We start from the raw sequence: 21,349 nt of genomic DNA, 5'->3' as shown, positions 1-21,349 counted from the left end.
CATAGTCAAAGAGGGCTGCTGGATATGAATGGGTGCCCCCAAGATGACAGCTTAGGGGTTGGGAAGCTGGGATGGATCATCAGGTCCGGGAGGAAGGAGCTTTGAGAGCCCTCGGTTGCTGATAAGTCAGTTAACTGGATCTCCTACAGAAGCTGATATCTGTTCTAGACTCTGTGGTGGCCCCAGAGGGGCAGACACTGGGCCACCATTCTTTGCTTATCACCCTCCATGGTATGATTCAGTTCCGGTCATGAAGGAAAAAGGCTCCTCTGCAAAGGAAGAAGGTAGCTAAGCCCTCTCCCGCCTTGAATCAAAGCGGGGCCTGCTGTTCTGACTCCGGTCTTGCTGATTGATGTGCAGGGTGGATTGGCTGAGGGGAAGAACAAAGGGGTGAGGCTGTGAAAGGCCTCAGAGAGCCAGGGCAGACACAAAAGGGAGGGGCAAAATCCAGGGCTGTAATGATTTGAGCACTATTCTGTCCCCTCCCAATGGCAGGAATGCTTCTTGTCAAAGCCCTCACAATGATCCTGTACCAGGCTCTGGGAGCTGCCCGCAGGAGAGCCTGGCAATTCACTGCAGGAAGGAAAGGATCCCAATGAAGCTTCAGGGGAGAACATGCACTGAGTGGCCTCTAGAGGGCGAACGGGCTCCATCCCGGCCGACAATGTAGATCCGAGAGGTGCCCAGAACAAGAGGGAAGGCCCCATCCCACTTTGTCTTTGTAGGGGTGGCAGCTCAATGACAACTCTGCTTCTGTCCAATTTGTATATACTTCCTCTATCTGTCCTGGGGTACTGTGCCCAACACACGCAGGACCCAGACCTTCCAAAATAGAGTAGGTTCTCTTCAAATCCACCATTTGGATCTGCCAGATATTCTTAAGGAAAATGAAATCTGACCAGGATTACAACAGAAATCTTTATTAAAATGTGTCCTTCAGTAATATGTTTGCATACATACAATATACACACACATACATATATACACTCTGACACACCTCACGGATCACCACCAGCGGTTTAACCAATAAATTAAAACTAAAAAAAAAGAGGGGGAGGGAAGGGACAGGGAGGGTAGAACCAAGGGGGTAAAATTTTCATGTTTTATCTTGTAAGAAATGGCATCTTTCCCAGAGCTACACTGGGGTAAACCTGTGACCAGAGAATATTTGAAATAAAATACATTAACTAAAAAAGTTTCCAAGAGATGCAGTTACAAGTGTGCTTCTGCAGACAGGAGCCTTTGACTTCATACTCTGACTTCCACGCCTTCCAGCTTCAAGACCATTTCCTCTGACTTATGCCCCTCCGCTTGGGCACAGTGGTTCATATGGGCACTTGGGCTCTGTGCGCCTCTGGCTCGGGGACTATGGGGGTGGGCTGCAGTCTGGGAGCGAGGGGAACCACATTCATCTGATGTGATGTCCGGCACATCATCTGACTGTGTGTCCGAGCTCTCCAAGTCGCTCCTGATACTCTCGGGCTGTGCCAAGGTGATGTCCCAGGTTTTGCTGGCAATGCAGTCTTTATGATCACAGCTTTGGTGTTTGCATGGTGGATCCTCTTCACTGCCTTCCTCATTCTCTACCATCTGGGCATGAACGTGTAGAGAGTCCTCTGTGCTACTTCCACTAACCAGCTGATAGTGGCTAGGTTTGGCCTCAATGTCCACTTGGATTTCCATATTGTTGCACTCTCTGGGGAGACAAAATCCACCTTGTTGAGTCAAGGATTGTGGTTTTAAGTGTGAGGGGTTTGAGGGTTCAGGGTAGGGAAATATTTATTTTCCAAAAAAGATGCCACTGTGGCCCAGAGATTCTCTCTCAAAAAGAACTTCATTCCTAAATGTGGGAACTATAACTGAAATAACATAACCTCTCAAAGTGGTAGCTTAATTTCTAAATGCTGACAAAACATATGGACAAAGAATTCTGTTAATTTCTATAGGCTAGTGTTTTAAAAAAAATTTATTACGAGAAACTGAAGGGGTTACAAAGTCTCATCCATTCTTAGTTAAAACATAAACCAAGAGAAGTATCCTTCTAATCCCAGTTTCATCTGACTTTTTCAGCACAAGTAGCCAAGACACCTGAGAGAGAAACACATTAGCCATGCTCATCACCACATAAAAATACCAGCTTCTCAAGAAACCAAGAAAAGCAGCAATTCAGGATCCCATGGACTTGAGGAACACGAATAAGGTCCCTTGAGTCCTGTGTGGGTAGCACTACTTGCCTCCAGTGGGAGATGATGCATGAAAGTAACAGTTAGAGCCAAGTGAAGAAGCCAAAACACTCCCATACATAAGAGCTGCACAGGAGCCCAAGACCAGAGATTCCACCTACACAATGGAAGCCCAGCACCCTGCAGGCAAAAAACAGCCTGTCTTCTCTATAGGCCCAATAACAGAAAACAAATTGCCTTGGCATCGCGCTGCTCACATACCTGTCCTGGGGGTTGTAGGAACTGATTATGGAACCAGCCATTGCACGAGTGCTGGCGTTGTCACTAATGGCGCCAAGACTGGCCGTATCTTTGGGGAAAATTTCCTTTTGGATATCAGCTTGGACTTCTAACCTGTATGAAAAGAGAGGAGGCATCCAAATACATAAGAACTAGGTCTCAAGACAGACTGCTCTCTTTCCTGGCTCCTTTGGCAGCCCTCTCCCAATTATGATGATGTGACCTTCTCTCCCCACAAGACAGACTTAAAAAAGAGCTAGGTCTTTCTCTAGATTGAGACTGGCCCAAACCATACTCCTTGGGCGGGGCCTCAGCACTTAGTGAGGCTGACAGCTCCCTAGCTAGGCTCCAGTGGTCTCCTGTCACAGGGCTGTGCTTCTCCATAATAGGTTTCACATAAAGTCACACACATCTGACTCATTTACTTCTTGGGAACAAGAGGATTTCACAAACTCAACAGCTGGATTGGCTGAGCTGCAGTTTCAGCACTTCAGCCTCCAATAATGTGTCTGCTGCTATCCAGGGGAGTTGAGTTTTCTAAATGCACGGCAGTGAACCCTGCTGACTGCGGGGTCGGGATCCCCTGCCATCAGGAGCTTACAGCCTAGAGCTGGGTCAAAGGAAGCCTGAGGCAGCAATACAAGGAGTCTCCATCAGGTCTCCTGCTCTCTTTTGTTAACCTCATTTGCCTTTTCAGAAACTAAATACCAAAAGAAAATGTTATGCACAGATACAGTGGAAAAGGCACTCTACTAGAAGGCTCTGGATTCTGCTTACACTGCTGCTCTGTGGGGAGCTGGGCCAAGCCACAGCCTCTGGGCCCCTGCTTCCCCCACTAAGCTAAACAAGAGGACTAGATGATGTGACTGTAGCAGCTAGTGGTATCTGTGAATGAACAGGAAGGTAAGGGGCAGAGGGAAAAAGATGACAAATATAACAGCATTGATAAATTAATACGACAGTGTAGCTGACATTTCTAACTGTTTATGGTTCATAAAACACCTTTCTCGTAACCTGAGAATCAGGCTGCCCAAGCAGAAGATGACACCTACTTTTCAGATAAAGAAGCAGGGTTAGAGAGGCCAAGGGAACCACCCTAGGTAGTGCCAGAGCTAGGACTCAGATGTTTCCACTTCAAGTCTAGCTCTTTGCGTCCTACCCACCACACTGCCTCCACCAAGATCATCCTTGGTCAACAAAGCTACTGAGACCCAACCACAGCACCACCTTGGAAAAGGACTGGTTTATTTAACTCCAAGATCAGTTTGCTTACCTGCTGTACTTTCCCTTGCCACTGGAGAGAACTCCCCCACTCAAAGTACCCCCTGAGAGAGCTGCAAAGCTGGCTGTCTCACTATAGTTGCCCTGCATGACACTGAGTCCATCTGTGGGGCTCCCGCTGGTACTCAGCACACTGGTCAGACCTTCAATGCTACTCTCCCCAATGCTGGGGTTCTTCAGGGCTCGCCAGGCATCAGCCACTATGGATGGAAGGAAACATTTCAAGTAAGGAATGAACAACATTAAAGCAACGCTGATCTGCCCTTTTCCATAATAGCCTCCTACAGGCTACCCTGCATTATTATAACTATTCATACAGGAATTAGTGAAGACTGAACTCAAAAGCATGGGAACCACCTATCATGTAACAGATACAACCAGGAGGTAGGAGGAGAGCTCACGTCTCCCAGACTCCAAGTCTGCTCTATTCCCTGGCACCACACTACTACTATTATTTACTGAAAATAATTGAGCATAGGATTGAAAACTGAAGGCACCTTTTATAGGTCATTTGGCCCAAGGCCCTTGAACTTTACAGAGAGCGAAAGGGAGAGAGCTGTGACAGAGGGGGTCCGGGTGTTCTGGCTGGGAAAGACCACAATGCTGTTCAGTCCTAGAGCCCTTCTGGTTCCCCAAGCCAATGATTTTTCCACTATACCACATGGCTGCCAGATTATTCTTGTCATAATGTGTCAGTATCAGAGGAATTAACCTACTAACTCCAGCACAAAGAAATGAGGTTAAAATAGCAGCCCCCACAGAGCTCATTAGCTATTGAAATCCTCCCACAACAGTCTCTCTGTAAAAGACATTGAACTTTCACTGATTTTGGACAGAAAAAAGATCTGTCTTTACCTGTGATGGGACCATCATCTTCATCAAATTCAATTTTCACACCTTTTCCATTGGCAGTGCTAACTCCACAACCTCCTCCACGACAGAGAGAAATGGGTACGACCCCATAGACATATGCCAGCATAATAGGGACACCAATACCTGGAAAGGAATGAAGCACAGCAACGAGGATGGACCAGCATGGATGTCTCACCTCAAAGCTGGACAGAAGACACAGGCAACACTCCCTTCTAAACAAAGCAGGAGAGGATAATAATTGGCTTTGTTCCTCTAAAGGAAGACTAGAATGTTAATCCAGGTCACTTGGAAGAGAGGGAGACGGACAAGCTGGAGAAACGTTCAGAGGGGACCAATCTGGGTGGTGAGGCTGACTCACGAGACGCCTGGTCCTCACAGGGTTAGTTAAAGGAACCCAAGAAGGTTGGCTTAGGGGGTTCTATAGCTGGGATTCAAAGATCTGAAGGACCTTCATCCAGGAAGGAAATTACAAATGTCTAGACGTAGATTGCCTTTACTACAAACTTATCACCTTCCATCTGGGTCTTCCAGTGACATCTGTGCTACTTGTGGGGAACAATACAAAGTGAGAAGATCCCTGCTTCAGGCGCTGGTTGGAGAGAATATATAAGGTTCCTTCTAGTTCCAAGATGTTATCAGTCTATGACACTAAGCACACTGTGTGGAACATACTTTTAAATACAAAGCTAGGAAGGACAAGCAACGATATCTCTATGGCCATCAAGATTAATATTGGTGTATTTTCTGGCTAGCCAGTTACATTATGAAGTCATAAATCTCCAAGCTGCCCACACACAGGACTAGAGAGATCTTGCACAAATGCCACCTCTTTTACTGACTAAGGCCCTGGGGCCCCAGGGTTCCCCAACACAGCTACAATCCCTCCTTACCAACACTAACAGCAGCAATAACCGGGGATGCAATGACTGACAAGGTCACACCACCTGTGATGGCTAAATTTCTCTTGTGCTTTGAAGTCTTCTTTCCCTCATACCTGCTGTGGATCTGAAAATCAAACAAAAATCCAGGTCAGAAAGTGGCTCTCTCCTAGGAGGGAGAAGCTAAAGCATAAGAGTGACATTTACGTAAAACAAAAAACAAAACCTCCCTGTTCTGCTATGTACATTAAAAAACCAAACCAAACCAAACTCCATCATCTATCCCAAAGGGAAACCTGCCTTTTTGTAGCTTCTGTAGGAAAAATGAGCATTAGCCAGAGACAGGCAACTCTGGGGAATCAGCTAAGGAACACTTCACCTTTAAGTTACTGGTCTGAACCAGGCCAAAGCTGGTAATAGAAACTTTCAGATCACAAGGGGTTTAAGAAAATCCATTTAAGAAATGAAAGGTATTTTTATCCCAGAACCAGCTGGTTTCCAGAGAGCTCTGCGATGCTGGCCCCTGTTTTTCCCTGTCTTTACCCAGCAGACATCAAGATACTCTTTCTGTCTTTACCCAGCAGATATCAAGACACTCAGGCACACACCTAGTGCCCACCATAGTGCCACACATGCCTTACCTTTCTGCCAACATAAACAGGGATGCCAATGACCATGGCAGGAATGGCAATGCCAGCAATGAGGGAAATGCCCACTGGAGCGCCAATCAAGGTGCCCAGCTGCCAAAGGATCTTCTTCTTACGACTCCATGGCTTCTTGCCCCAAAAGGTACAGCCAGAGGGGCTATGGAGAAAAGGAATGCTGTGTTTAGAGTAGGACTCTCTTTAAAGAGCAAACACTTCCTTGTTTCTGATTTGATGAACGGCTACAAAAACGGACACTCAGAGAATTACCATAAAACCAGAATGAGGGATGAGGACAGAACACAGGCTTTCAGCCGGACAAACCATATTTGCCACTTCCTACCTTCTAACCTTCATAAAAGGCAGTGATACTTTTTCTCTACTTTTCCCTTGGCAAGTCACATCCTTCTGAACTCTAAAAATCCTGCCTCCAACTCCACTTCTGCATGAAGCTTTCCTGGACTGATCTCTCCCAAGGCATAACACACCACCCGTTTCAGAAGCCCAGTCTCCCACAGTTATAAGACACACATTTATGTGCACATTTTTAACAGCCCCTTTAAGATATCTCATACAGTCTCTGTGCCCAGTGACTATTTGGCAAATGCTGACTGCCTGCTCTACCACAGAAATTCAATGTCTAAGGAACAGAGGGAAAATTTTTTTGGGGGAGCTTCTCAAAAACTGTAGGGCTAAGCCCTAGAGACAACCTTCTCCTCTGAGTAGGGATTTCCCCCTACCCTTTAAACCCGAACCAACCTAAGTTTCTTCCATGCCTCCCCACCCAAACAAGGACATTGCTTCCTCCAGCTCACCTGAGGTAATGCAAGTCTGAGATTTCCTTCATACAGAGCCAACAGAACTCGCAGCCACACACTGCACAGGTCATGTGATTGCAGCTCCCATCATTCATCTTGATGATATATGCGCTGCAGCGTGGGCATGGCTTGATATCATCCGCTGTAGAGAAGGGAGGAAAAGAAACTTGGCTTGACTTAAATGTAGTTCCCCCGGAATAATCCAGAGGTAAAAAGAAAGGCAGGAAGTTCCTAGACAAAGATTCCAGGCTTGGGAACAGTCATGTTCCTGTTTCAGAGTTTATACTTCAGAAAGGACCATCCAATGACTGAGAGCCATGGTGCTTCCCAGCACAAAGACTCCTTGGAGCATCAAAGTCTTCTCTTGAAGAGAGGAGTGGTCAACACACAACAAAAATTTCCACCACCTAAATGCTCATGGAAATACCCAGAGTAGGGGTCCACCAGAAACTAAAGTTTGGAAATGGACTTGTTTTTGTTTTGGGGGAAAAAAAGCAAAAAAGCTGGGGGAACAGACTCATTTTTTGGTTTCATTCAAATATCACAACTGATGTTGAACCCACAGCTCTTGGGTGAACTACTAGGGAATGACATTCCCCAAACTAAAATGAAGAGAGTTGAGTATGCTTTTGTAGCATGTCTACTCCTGCTGATTTTCATGATAAACCCATAACTGGCATGTTACAAATGAAGAATCTGTGCCAGGAAAAACTAAATGCTAAATTCTTCCCTTTTCACTCTACCCCCATGACATCAGTAAAATAAGATTTATAAAAGTCAATGTACTTGTTAGTCTCTTACTTGTAAAAGCCTGGAATTAAATGGGTGGCACACCTTTTAAGGTTCATTATGAAGACTGCTATGGAAAAACCCCAGCACTTCCTGAATCTTTTACAATTCTATAAATTAGTTTGGTGCGATGGAAAGAGTGCCAGTCTCGGGACCAGGAGACCTGAGACCCAAATCCTAGATCCAGCTGCATGACCATGAACAAGTCATTTAACCTGAGTCTGTTTCATCATTTTTAAAATTGGGATAATACTTGTACTACCTCCTATACTCTGGGCAGTTGTAAGGTTTTGTAGTCTTCACAAGTGCTACAGAAATGTGCTATTCTCATTAAAAATAATCAGTCATGCACTCTAATCTAATGGGAACAGCAGCAGATAGATCTAAAAGGCCTAACCCAAACCAAATCCCAGCAGATTTTATCCATTGGGTCTCTAAGCTCTGAGGCCTCCCACAGAAAGACCAGATTCTGGGACTAAATAATACAGCTGATGATTCTGATGCTCCTTGGGCTGAAGAATGTTTACCAGTTAAAGGAGGAAGCTGTGTATTAGCAGATAAGCTGTTCAGAATGTGCAACATTGTGGAAGAACTTGCCAAATAAAACTCACTGCCAGGTATCAAAGGCACATCCCTGAACCCCAGGAACCCCAACCTAATAGATGAGTCACCTCTTTCAGTATTAGGCTCATGTTGCCATAAGCCCAGAGGAGGAAACCGTACCTGGCCCGGATTCTTGGCCATAACTGAGACCTGAAGTGTGCTTGGTCCGTACCCGCAGAGTCTGTGCTCTCTGCTGACGGGCCATATCGCACGTTTGATTCGGATGCCATATCTGCTTGCAGTGGTAGCAGAATTCAGTCTGGCAGCCTTCCCTCTCGCAGGTCAACTTTGGGCAGCTGGCACAGCCATAGGCAATGACGGCATAGCTGAGTATGGAAACAGGAAGAGACACCAGTAAGGTGAGAGTGCTCTCACAGGGACTGGCACTAAGAGGTGGACAACACCACCATGATAGCCGACGAAGGGGAAAAGAACCTACTGCAGACCTGGGCCGAGTGTATAACACATCCCATCTGCGAGTGGAAAAGATGTGCCTTTGCTTTAGTCAGAAATGTCTATTTATACCATAAGCCTATTGGACTAAAAATGACCTTTCCCTGTTGCTTCATTATACTCCAAACGATCTGTGGTATGGGTGAGTATCCCTTACAATGATGCCAATGACATCATTTTATTTTTAAATTGCTTCAATAGCAGTTTATACAGTAAGCTTTATAAATTACAGGCTGAATAATTATCTCTAAGCTTACTATATTTTAGGGGGATCATAAATTTTGCATTATATAACAGGGAAACATTTTTCCAATTAATCTGGTCAAAGAACATTTGGGGCTTGAAATATATTGAAGGAACTTATAAAGCTGGTCTGGGAAAACAGAATCCCCTAGAGCTTGAGGGAATATTCTCTAGGTAGGGCTGGAGAAATTTTGGAATTAAAGAAGAGGAATCTTTTTTCATACAAATTCTTCCACATGAATATTTCTTGATATAGACACAATTTCATATTTATTACTTTAGAGGGGGAAATATTCTCACAAAAATCCCCTAGTCACACCATGGAGGATGCTGGGGCTCTGTGGAACCCAGTGTGATGAAATGTTCAAACAGAGGAAACTAAAGCAAGTCACACATCCTGCCTGGTCAATGAAGGAAGATAGCAAGGAGAATCAATAAACCTAGGGATGATTAATCATTTCTCAGGGAAGCTCCTCTTAGATTGTCTCTCTAGATCTTGTTTCAAAAACCCCCCCCCAAACCCAAATCCCTGAGATTGAGATTACCTGTTTCATTTCAGCCACCAGAATCTTAGGACACCACTTAATTGTACATGAGGTCACTTCTGTCTTTTGATATGATTCTCTTTGTAAAGACAAAGCCAATTTGGAACTTGTCAGCACTGCTGCATTTGTAATTGTTCCTTCTAAATTTTAGTTTCTGCCACACCAAGCATCATGATTATTATCATTATTTTACAGACTACCACAAATTTAATATAAGCCATTGGGCAATTCTATTAAGCCTTTCTGGAGTTCTTTAGTAGTCTTAGTTGCCGTTATTATATTCAGCTCATATCAACCAGAATTCTGTTTACAACAAAGCACAAGTAAAATCACTTTAAAGAAACAAAGCAGAAAAAAGAAAGAGTTGTAAGTTCTGGAAATTAGCCACACCACTTTTAAACTAGCCCATGATTAAGTACATGCATCTCTCTCTGGGCACTGCTTCCATGACCACTGGGAGAGAGAAAGGGGGGCAAAAAACCAAAGTAAAAGAACCAAGACAGGCTCCAGATGTCTAAGCTTTCAGGCCCATTACAGAAACGGAGTCAGATTTTTCAATTAAAAAATTTAACTTGATTTTTTTAATCTTTTAATAAAAATGCAATGTTTTATTTTAAACTTAAATTTTTATTTTAAACACTAAAAAAAATGAGCATTACCATATACAAAGGGGAAGACTGAATAAGGAAATTGTCAATCTGCAGCTTGTTTGGCTTGCTTTATACTTTCCACATGTCATTATCAAAGATGTTTTGTAATGTATATAAGGAGATAATGTAAATGCTTTGCAAACCTTAAAGTGGTTCAAGTATCAGTTATTATTCTTATTAACTACATGAACTGGATGGCTAGAAGTTCACATACAAGAAGCCAAGTCCCCAGAGTCTGAGCTAACACCCAATACCTAAGACTAAGGATGGATGGATGGGTCTGTTTTGGGCAGGAATCCAAGGATAGCAGCAGAAAAGGCACTAATTGAATGTAGGAATCAGGAGACTTGGGTTCAAAATCCCTGCTATAAACACTCACTAGCTGTGTGCCCCCTTCCTTGTCAAATTGCCTTACCTCTGTCCCAATCAGTGGTCAAGTCCTGTCCTTTTTACCTTCAAAGTATGTCCTTCAGGAGCCTGGTGTCTCCTCTGACACTGCCAGCACCCTGGTGCAGGCCCTCATCACCTCATGCCTGGACTACTGAAATAGGTGCTGAGGGGATCTGCCTACTTCAAGTCTCTCTCCTACTCCAATCTATACTCCACTCAGCCGTCAAAGTGATCTCCCTAAAACATGGGCCTGTTCATGAGGCCCCCAACTCAATAAACTGCAGTGGTTCTCCATAATCTCCAGGATCAAATATAAAATCCTCTGCTTAGCTTTCAAAGCCCTTTATAACCCGGCCCCTTCCTAACTTTCCAGTCTACACTTTCCATGTAAGATTCAGTGACATTCGTTCTCCTATTTGGAGTGTCCTCACTGGCTCTCCCTCCTGCTCTCCATTTCCTGGCTTCCTTCAAATCTCAGCTAAAATTCCACTTTCTACAAGAAGCCTTTTCTAGTGTTTGAAAGAACACTTAGTGTCTTCCCTCTGAGACTAGCCCCAATTTATCCTGAATTTCACTTGTTTGTGCAGTTGTTTGCATGTTGTCTCCTCTGGTAGACTGTGAGATCCTTGAAGGCAGGCATGACTTTTTGGCTTACTTTGTAACCTCAGAGCTCAGTCTGGTGCCTGGCACCAGTTGGTGCTTAATAAGTGATAGCTGACTGACTCTGGGTGGTGAAAATATACACTTGCATGAGACAATGTATGAAAAGTGCTTTATAAACCTTAAAGTGCAATAGAAATGTCAGTTACAATCTACCTCAGGGAGTTATTGCGGGGAAAACACTTTATAAATTTTAGAGTGTTATAAAGATGGGGATCAATTCTATTGTCAAATAAAATAACTGTAAAGCATTTAGCATGGTGCCGCGCACACAGTGAGCACCATATATATTTGTGTGTGTATGTATATATTATTATGTATGTATATGAATACACACACACACACAAAGACATGTATATGTTAGCTATCATTATCATTATTATTCTAGTCTCAGTGTTGCCATTATTTTCTGCAGACTGCTTTTGAGGGTAAGGGTCTTGAGGATTTTTTGAGAAGTCTGTTTAATTAACTGGCTAATTCAGGTTATATTAAAGTCCTTTCAAAGGAGAACAAATGGAAAATTGGTAAATGTGTCACACTACAAATGATTCATATCCTGTGGGAGTTTTGAACAAATTCACCATGAATGTGTGATCTACGTGCAAAATAATTCCTAAAGACAAACATTTCTCCTGAAGAAAGTCACATGCCTATCATTTAGTCTTAAGAAGACCGGATAAAAGGACAAAGTTCTAATAAACAAGAAAAGTTAATTAACTTCTGAAGAAAAGATTCTCAGACTCTTTGGTGGTCAGCCCAAGGTTTTAAGCACTTTATAAGCCCTCCAGACTACTCACCACAAGTTGGAGACATTGACAGGACACTGTGCAGTTTCAAAACATAAAAGAATAGAACACTTTGTGTTCTAGATTATATGGTTTCAATTTCAGGGACAGGGTGAAGAAAGCACTTTGTAGATCATAAAACTATATAAATGTAAACTGTCAAAAATGCATCAAAAAGTTATAGCAATTCTTTGCTATGACAGAAGAGTTACTGAGCACAGACCCTGGGCTTTCCAGTTTGGGGTCTCCATATCACCAAGCTGACTCTCTGCATGATAATGGATTAGTCACAACTCTTTCCAATCCTTGGTTTCCACCCACAAAATGAAGACACAGGTAACGCTCCATCCAACGCCAAGCTGTTTTTCATATGGTACATCCCCTATGTTCTTTTCAGTACCATCTGACCCTAACTCTGCCATTCTCCTTCTACCAGCTGGGCCAACTCATAAGGGCACCCCATTCCAAAACAATCCTTTCTCAGTCAACAAGTACTTAGTGATTACTATGTGCCAAGCACTGTGCTAAGCATATTGGATACAAAGAAAAGAAAAAATGGGGTAACTGCCCCCAAAGAGCTCACGCTCTAATGGAAAAGCCGACATGCTATATAATTAACTATGTGCAGGAAGATAATCTTGGAGGGGAAAGGGAAAGGTCTTTTGTAGAAAGTGGTATGTAAGCCAAGTCTTGAAGGAAGCCAGGGAAGCTGGAAGGTAGAGGTGAGAAAGGGTGAACACTCCAGGCCTGGGGGACAGCCAGGGAGAAAGGAATGAGTCAGGAAATGGAGTGCTGAGCCTGAGAAACATCAAACAGGCCAGCACAGCTGGCTCTTATGAGGATGGGGACAAAACAAAAAGTAAGAAAACTAGAAAGGTAGAAAGGGGCCATGCTGTGAAGGTCTTTAAAATATTTTATCTTGCATAGATTAATGGGGAGCCATTGCAATTTAGTGAGTAAAGAGAGAAGGGGACACACCATGGTCAGACCTGTACTTTAAGAAAATCACTTTGGCAGCTGAGCAGGAGGGAGAGTTGGAGGCAAGGAAACCAATGAGGTTATAAAAATTGAGGGCTTGAACTAGGGTGGCTGGCTGTTTGAGAGGAAAGATGGGGACTTAAACGACAGAAGTGAAGGTAGAAAGGACAAGACCTGGCAACAGATTAGGTATGTGAGGTAAATTGGAGGAGCAGAGGATGAGAATGAAGTTGAGAGCCTGAGAGACTGGGAGAATGGTGGTGGTGGTGGCCTTGACAGGAATAGGAAAGGGAAGAAGAGTGGCAGAAGGGAAGATAATGAGCTCTGTTGGGGGACGTTGAGTATGACTAAAGGACATCCAAAAAGCAAGTGGTAATTCAGGTCTGATGCCCTGGAGAGATCAGGGCTGGATACACAGTTGTGGGAATCATCTACACAGAAATGATACGCCTGATATGCAACTGACTATTGTACTTATAGAATCAGAATAATCAGAATTCTATCAACAACAGTCTTTTGGCTCTCAGTTTCCTGCAAACCCTGGTACTAACTTGAGCCCTAGGATTTCACAGAAGAATCCTGAAAACTGCTACCTTTTCTTTCCTTCTACTGTTGCCTGAGGAACTCCCACTTGAAACCGAATCTGACCCAAGCATCTCTACCTTTTCACAGTGGAGGCCTTCCTTCTCCCCTCTGCCTCAGAGAGCTTAAGGGACTTGTCCAAAGTCACTCAGCTAGTACACAGGAGGGGACAGGAGACTGGATGTTCTACGTCAATTGCTCTGTCACACTAAGATGACTCTCCAACACAAGCTAAGAGAATACACACACTAACTTCAATAGCATTTTTCACTCATTTTGTTTTATACTATTTGTGAAGCTTGCCAAACACCAAAGGGGGTACCAGCTGATCTGAAACGGCAAGAGGGGCAAGGGAGATTCACATTAGGAGAAGATCTTTGATTATGTGACAAATTGTCAAGGAGACTTGTTTCTCTCTTATGCCTGTCTTTTCCATTCCTAGGCAGTATAATTAGCCACTTACAAATAAATTAAGAACATGTGCAAGGGAAAAGTGTGGTGGACACTGTAGATCAAATGGTCAACAAAGAAACATACAAGATTAAGGCTGGCCAGGTGAAGATGTATAAATCTCCCCTTCTCAACATCCACTCTGGCCAGGCCCCCTTCCTCAGTGTCAGCAGGCTGTTCCTATGACAAATCCTTAATTTAAGGGTCAAAGACATAGTGTATGATGATCTTACCTCCGATGACAGAGTTGGGAAGATGAAGCACAAACAGGAAAAATTAAAGATTGAATGAACACGGCTAATACTTATTTCTCAACTCCTTTGAAGAGATATAACAAAGGCACAGGAGAAGAGATTATTGTGCATTGATGTGGTCAGGCTACACTGAAGTGGTGGCATCAGGCTTAAAAAACAAGCAATGACTCCTTATGTCCCTGCCCTCTGTCTCTCCTATGCAAGAAGCGAGGCCCAAGCATCCTGACAGGTACAGCGTAGGCAGTTTGTCAGAGGAAGAGACTGTGGCCTCCTCCCCCAAACATATTAAGCGATGCTGAAGCATTTTCAATTTCTCAGTGTTAGTAAAATGAACACACAAGTAGGAAGAACAAAGTGCACATTCCTAGTCTGAGCTAAGGATAGGAATAGGGACTCTGCAGGAAGGGTAAACTAAAAAAACTGGGCACCATCTGGCACCTAACACTGTTCAGCTCTGGATTAGATTATCCTAAGGGCCTTTTCAGCTCTACAAATTTTAAGAATTTATTAGACCAGCCTGAACTGTTCATTCTGTGAGCAGCATAAGATATTGTTGAGGTTTGGACTTTGGGACCGTAAGGCCTAAAAAGTTTAGGCTTTATTTTCTAGACAAATGAGAGTAAGTGACCAGTTTTTGAATAAAGAAGGGATATGATGAGAAGGATGTTTCAGGATTAGCTAATCTAAAACTAATCTGCAGTAACGATTTAGTAGGTGCCAATGGGTTAATGTGTTACCCTTTACCGGGTGAGAGTTTTACCCTGGATCTTCTACAAATAATACCTAATTCAAAGCCTGGCCAGGAGATGTTTCTGGGTAGTGGAAAAGTTTCTCAAATCATACTAGTTTGTCTACCTTGCACTAGGAAAGGGAATTAAATGAACAAAATAGTCTTAGTATGTGTACAATGCAGAAAATTTGAGGTAAGACAACATTTCGTTTTACTGAAATCTCCACAAGCAATCTTGCCAGGTTTAATACATAATATTAAATTCTGAGGTAGGGACATTTACAGGATTGAATTAAACGACATAATACTGATGTCATTTAAAGGGGACCAGGACAATTTCCAGTTAACTACCAGAATAGTGTATGTATATCAAGGCCACAAGGCACACAATTCAAGCCAATTTTAAACTGTCCTAGGCAACAATGTTTAACATTCTTGTTATCCATACAAACTAGCTCTCATGAAAAATAGGTCTATAACAGGAACTGAGGTCTTTTCTCTCTTGTATTTGTATTTTGGCCCTGATAAATTACAAGGTCTTACATAAAAATTTTGGGTACTAATGTATCAGATGCCTGGGAGAGGCAGTGGGAACAGTCTTAACCACAAGTCAGGAGACCTGGTTTCTATGCACAGCTTGACTTGTCCTGTGACCCTGAGTAAGCCACAACCGCCTTTTCTTAAGTCTGCAAAAAATGGAGGTTCAACCAATTACCTTCCCTTCTGTCTTGCAGGGGCAGATACAGAAAGAGACTTGAGCAGAAGTCCCAATCTGCCTAGAAAACACATGGTAAACATTACTGCTAAATACTGTTTAACCTACTCACTAGACTCATGTATCTAGAATTACAAGACACCTTAAAAGTCATACAGACCAACCTCCTTGTTCTACAAGATGAAGAAACTGAGGCAAAGGAAAGTGAAGTATCTTGATCAAAGGCATATATACAGGTATTAAGAGGCAGAGCCAGAAGGAGAACCAAGGTCTTGATGTCAAACTCAGGACTTTTATACACTTATCTTTCACTAAATATTTTTCACTTACTATTTGCAGGTGATGCTAGGGCCGATTTCTCACCAGCCTGCTGACTTAATGCATGACAAGCTTCTGACCTCACCAACCAATGAATCAATAACCATCTATCACATATGGAAAATCCTGATCCCAAGTACTACATCCATTTTGTGGCATGGCTTGACTGACCATTAACAAATGGTTCCTAAACGAAGAAAGAGGAAAAACCCTCCTTAAGTTCTGTTCTCTGAGTCATTATTAAAATGGTTAGTAACCGGGGATAAACAAAGCAAAGAACGAACACACACACACACACACAACCCTTTCCCAGTTTGGTTCCGCTAACTTCAGCTTTGGGGGTTGAGGGGTAGAGTGGAAGAATATGGGGCATGATGCTGGGAAAATCTGTAGAGCTCAAACTCTCTATGCTCCAAGTTGAAGGGATTGGCTTGTGTTAATCACTGTCACCATCAACAAGCATTTATTCGGTGCCTACTACATGCCATGCCAGGCTAAGGTTGTGATCTACATAATCTTCACTTTAAAACAAACACCAATCATATCAACCTTGTGTGAGAACACAGGAAGCGATGGTAAATCTCTGGGCATTCAACAGAAAAGGCAGTAGTATGATAGAGAGGAAGAAGGACTAGTGGCTATATCCCAAGGAACTTACCCACTTGGAAAGCAAAAAAAATGTCAAAGTTACTGTGTATTTACATAACACCTTCAACTGAAGATTTCAACACACTCTGCAAACGTTAATTAAGACTCGCAAGTGAGGTAGAAATTATGCGTATTTTATAACAGAAGAAAAACATGAAGTGAATGTTGATTGTGAAGTAGGAGGTCTGAAAAAGACCCCAATTCTATTGGCCTCGGCTCTGTCATAATACCACAACTGGGCAAAACATTCTATAATGAAGTAGGGGTTTTACTGACAAGTGCTGATTTTTCTAAGTCAGACTTCCTTTCTCTTCATTCCCATTATCACAGTCCAAACTAGAAGAGACCTTAGAGATCAAGTCCAATGCTTTCATTTCAGAGATGAAGTAATTTAGAAAACCTTAAGGATGGAGTGGCAGTCATAATTTTTAAAAGCTTGGTTTATATTCATCATTTTTTTATCAGCAAAGTTGAGGGAACCTTCCTGTGCGCTGGGTGGACTGCTTATAAGGGACTTCTGGGAGGATATGGACGAGTCACACAAGATGGGCTGTCAGAGAAGACTGCCATCTAAAACCTCCAAATGAATAAGATCACAGATCCACTTAAGTAGGTTTTTCACAAACTAAGGATGAACACTAAATGACCCTGAAGCATCTTATCACCAGACTCAACAGGAAAAATTATTTACTGAACACGGTAGGATGGGGAAATCAGGAGACCCAAGTTCCAGTCTTGACTCTAATACTTTGCTTGCTTGAGCCATGGTTTTTCTAAAAATGAGCGTAACACCACTCGTAATTTACCCACCTTACAGAGTTGTAAGGAAAATGTTATGGAAATGTGAGTTATAATCTCTATAACTGAGCTTTGTCAACGTTTATTGAAGAAGGTGAGGGGAGGAAATAAAATTAATATCTGAGTAATTAGGTGCAAAAAGAAGTCCTATGGAGAGGTGAACCAGACAGTCCCATTTTCTCCTTAGAAATAAATAGGATAAAACTAAGGGAAAGTGTGCACAGTCTTCCAATACTAATTTACATGCTTTTGCTTTGTGTTAAAAAGCTCAAATGCCAAAAAGTTTAACTCCTCTCCCTCCCCACCAAGGTCTCAAAGTCAGTAACAAATGCCAACCAAAGGAAAAGACTACACCCAAGACTACAAAGTCTGGTCCTTATCAACAGAAAGCAGGTATCATCTATCACAGATAAAGAGAGTACCTTTGGCCACATTATCTCCAAGAACTTTAGAAACTCCATCTTATCCTGGTTAAATAACACACCCATCTCGAAACAAGTCAGAAAAAGAACTCAGCTCTTCGGATACCTTAGTAATGATGTCCCTGTTTTTCCTAATGACTTTTCTGTGAAATTTGGTATGAAACAAATTACAATTAGTCTCCTCCTTTGAAAGACTTGACAAGCAGAATATTATAAGGACTTACTACAGAATTACATTTTTATTACAAGAACACTTTCCCCTTTCCCCTTTCACATTTATACTGTTCTTTCCCTAACAACCCTAGGAGGTAGTAAAATCTTATTCCCATTTTACAGATGAAGTAATAGAAGCTTTGAGAAGTTAACTGACTCACCCAGTCACACAGTCTGAGAAGGATTTGAACCCAGGTCTCCTAACTGCAAATTCAAGACTCTTTTATTCCTTTAAGCCTCAATCACCATATTTGTTCAAGGTCATCTTTCAAGGTTCAAGGCATATCCCCAGGCCCAAACCTGTGGTCTAGTCATTTAAACAAGAGGCACTTTCTAGAGATGCACTGAGAGTACACTAGGGTTGCTCTAATCAGATGAGAAAAAAGTGTCCACAGAACTAAGTGTTCAGGACAAGGGTATAACCCTCCATCCAACTCCTCTCAGATTGTAGAAAATTCAACACACCACACACATCAGACATCAGCAACACAACTCTCAAAGGCAACTAACGCAGGAGCTCATTTCTCCTTCACGCAGCAATTTAGCACCCTCATTTCAACTTTACTTTCCCTTTACTAAAGAAGGGCTCTGCCAGGGGAGTGAGAATCAGTGGATCACCCACAAACATGCTGCCGGTTACGGGCCTGGTGGAACCTCCCTGGACTCACTGCTCTAGTGCTGCTGTTTTCCCCACTACTGATGATGTAACCACCTACCCCCCTCCCCTTCTGCAATGATGTTTGCACCATCCCATATTCCCAGGGCAAGCCTCCCCTTCCTCAAAGGTCTTTGTATCATACCATTTTTGCAGGGCATGGCATCGTGGCCCAAAGTATCTTACTGCCCCACCCCCAAGACAGAACAGCTCCAGCCCACCACCCCACTGAAGCAATCCCTCTTCTTTTTTGTCTAAGGCTGTCTCCCTTTTTCCTCTCCTGATGGTTTTGTCCAAACTGTATCTTTGTAGGACAGAAAGCTGCAGTCCCCAATCTCTTCTAACTGTCAAAAAAAAAGGGGATTTCCCACCAAGCCAGAACACACACACACCCACACACCCATCCCGGGGCAGCCTCCTTCCCGCTCCAAAGGTGTGACGGGAAGGTGAGCCCAGAGCCCCCTGCCCCGCCTTCAGCTAAAGGGAAGTCCACATTACCCACAGACGGAGGGCTCCCCCGCCCACCCCTCCTTCAGCTAAAGGGAAGCCCGCATTAGCCCTCGCGGGGCAACTGCCATGACCACGAAGATGGACAGCGGGGTTCCCCGCCCACCCTTCCTTCAGCTAAAGGGAAGCCCGCATCAGCCCTCGCGGGTCAACGGCCATGACCATGAGGGTGGACAGCGGGGTCCCCCGCCCATCCCTCCTTCAGCTAAGGGGTCGCCCGCACTGGCCCTCGCGGGGCAGCGGCCGTGAGCACGAGGGGGGCAGCAGCGGGGTCCCAGCTCGCGGACGCCCCACGCCCCCGGCGGCGCTGCTCACCCGCAGTCCGGCGCCGGGCACCAGCGGCAGTCCGGGTCCGAGGCCAGGTAGCGGCGCAGCATGAACTCCTCGTACTTGTGCATGAGAGGCGGGTCTGCGAGCAGCAGGCGGATGTCGTGCGGGTTGAGGCGCTCGCTGCACTCGGGGCAGCTGACCGGCACGCGGCTCTCGCTGATCTCCAGCCGCAGGTAGTGGCGGAGGCAGTCTCGGCACGACCGGTGCGGGCAGCTCAGCAGGCGCGGGGCGCGCTCGGGCGGCAGGCGCACCAGGCACAGCGGGCACTCCACCTCGTCGCCGCCGGACTCGGGGCCCTCCTCGCCCGCCGCCGCCGCAGCCGCCACCGCCGCAGGCACGGCGGCCACGGCCTCGGCCTCCGGGGCGGGCTCGGAGGGAGGCGCCTCAGGAGGGGCCGGCGGCGGTGGCGGCGGCGGCGGCGCTGGGGGCTCGGCCGGAGCCAGGGCCGGCGGCGGGGGTTTGGCGCGGGCCCGGCGGCCGCGGCCCGCGGGGAGGAGGACGAAGCTGGAGAGGAAGCGGTGCCGCCGCCTGCCGCCGCCCCGGCACTTGGGGTCCGGCGCGGCCGCGGGCAGGGACGTGGAGCGCGGGGACTCGGAGTCCTTCTCGGAGCCCATGGCGCTGCGGCTGCCGCCAAGACGAAGCGCCGACTCCTCCCCTCAGCCCCGGCCGCCTCCCTTTAGCCTCGGCTCGGCCCGGCCGCGGCCGCCGTCGCCGTCGCCGCCGCCGCTACGTGCCCGTCCGTGTTTACGTCCGCTTCTTCCGCCCTCCGGCAGCCAGAACCCGACGGGCGGCGAGCGAAACGCTTATATAGCCTCTGCCCCGCGCGGGGCCCACTGCGCAGGCGTCCAGGACACCTCACAAACCGCACCCCCGGACTGGCGGGGAGGGGGGCGAGAGGTTGCTTGGAGGGGAGGGGAGGGGAGGTGCAGGAGCGAGGTTGGGCTGAGTGGAGCCGGGAAGGGAAGAGAAGCGAGGGGAAGGCAAAGGGCAGGGCTTTCCTCCTCCCTCAATTCAGCCGCCCCTCTTCGCCGCACACCCCCATGTGGGTCACGTGGTTCAGAGCAGCCATCTTGGGATGGAGATGATGAGATCTTCTGGAGACGGGCCGGGGGCGGGGAGGGGACGCAAGGTTTGGGGTCTGGGAGGAGTGCTCCCGACTTGATCCCATTTGTGGTGGTCTGCGTTCCTGAGATGGGGGGAGGGGATTGGGCCAGGAAGAAAAGACTTCAGAAATCATCCCAGTCCACCTCCCTCATCTCATACCTGGTGAAGCTCAGAAAGTGAAAGTGACTTGTGCAAAGTGACACGGGGTGTTTTCCATCCCCCTTTCTCTTTACTTTTTCAGCCTTTGAGTCTAATCAATATCATTAGGGATAACCGCCATAATCATACATAATAACAACCCATAAGAATGGGTCGGAGTGACTCGAGTTCCCAGCTTCTCACTGGCAGATCACGAAACCTCTCAGTGGCCTCAGACAACTTTCTTAAAATTATAAATTGCAGGAGTTGTTCATCTGCTTTGCTTAAAAAAAAAACAAAAACAAAAACAAAAAAAACCACAACAAAAACAGAACCATTTGGAAGTTAGTTGCCTACCCCCACGAACTTTCAGGTCCAGTGAAAAAACATAATAAATGCCTTTACAACACATGAAGATGAAATATTCTTTGGC

General features: G+C 45.2%; 1 protein-coding gene across 1 annotated transcript; it reads right to left on the bottom strand.

Moving 5' to 3' along the window:
• Nucleotides 1–899: 899 nt before the first annotated feature.
• RNF19B (ring finger protein 19B) lies at nucleotides 900–20,371 on the bottom strand. Its single transcript, XM_036745407.1, has 9 exons — nucleotides 19,660–20,371; nucleotides 8,469–8,674; nucleotides 6,954–7,098; nucleotides 6,136–6,298; nucleotides 5,507–5,621; nucleotides 4,599–4,739; nucleotides 3,736–3,943; nucleotides 2,445–2,576; nucleotides 900–1,696 (listed from the first exon to the last, which is right to left on the bottom strand). Exons 1-9 carry the CDS (start codon nucleotides 20,286–20,288, stop codon nucleotides 1,249–1,251), a joined length of 2,187 nt encoding a protein of 728 aa, XP_036601302.1. The 5' UTR covers nucleotides 20,289–20,371; the 3' UTR covers nucleotides 900–1,248.
• Nucleotides 20,372–21,349: the final 978 nt, after the last annotated feature.

The sequence above is a fragment of the Trichosurus vulpecula genome, chromosome 2, assembly GCF_011100635.1.
Source record: "Trichosurus vulpecula isolate mTriVul1 chromosome 2, mTriVul1.pri, whole genome shotgun sequence".
Classification (NCBI taxonomy): Eukaryota; Metazoa; Chordata; class Mammalia; order Diprotodontia; family Phalangeridae; genus Trichosurus; species Trichosurus vulpecula.
The sequence above is the reverse complement of the archived record's forward strand: the minus strand, read 5'-3'. Positions and strand labels throughout refer to the sequence as shown.

Bases quoted from the DNA above. Each gene is read 5' to 3' on its own strand.
- RNF19B (XM_036745407.1), bottom strand. From the start codon at position 20,288: ATGGGCTCCGAGAAGGACTCCGAGTCCCCGCGCTCCACGTCCCTGCCC. The intron at 7,099-8,468 runs GTACGGTTTCCT...CCTTCTCTACAG, and splicing joins TGGCCAAGAATCCGGGCCAG to CGGATGATATCAAGCCATGC. The intron at 1,697-2,444 runs GTATGTGAGCAG...TTGTCTCCCCAG, and splicing joins TCCTACAACCCCCAGGACAG to AGAGTGCAACAATATGGAAA.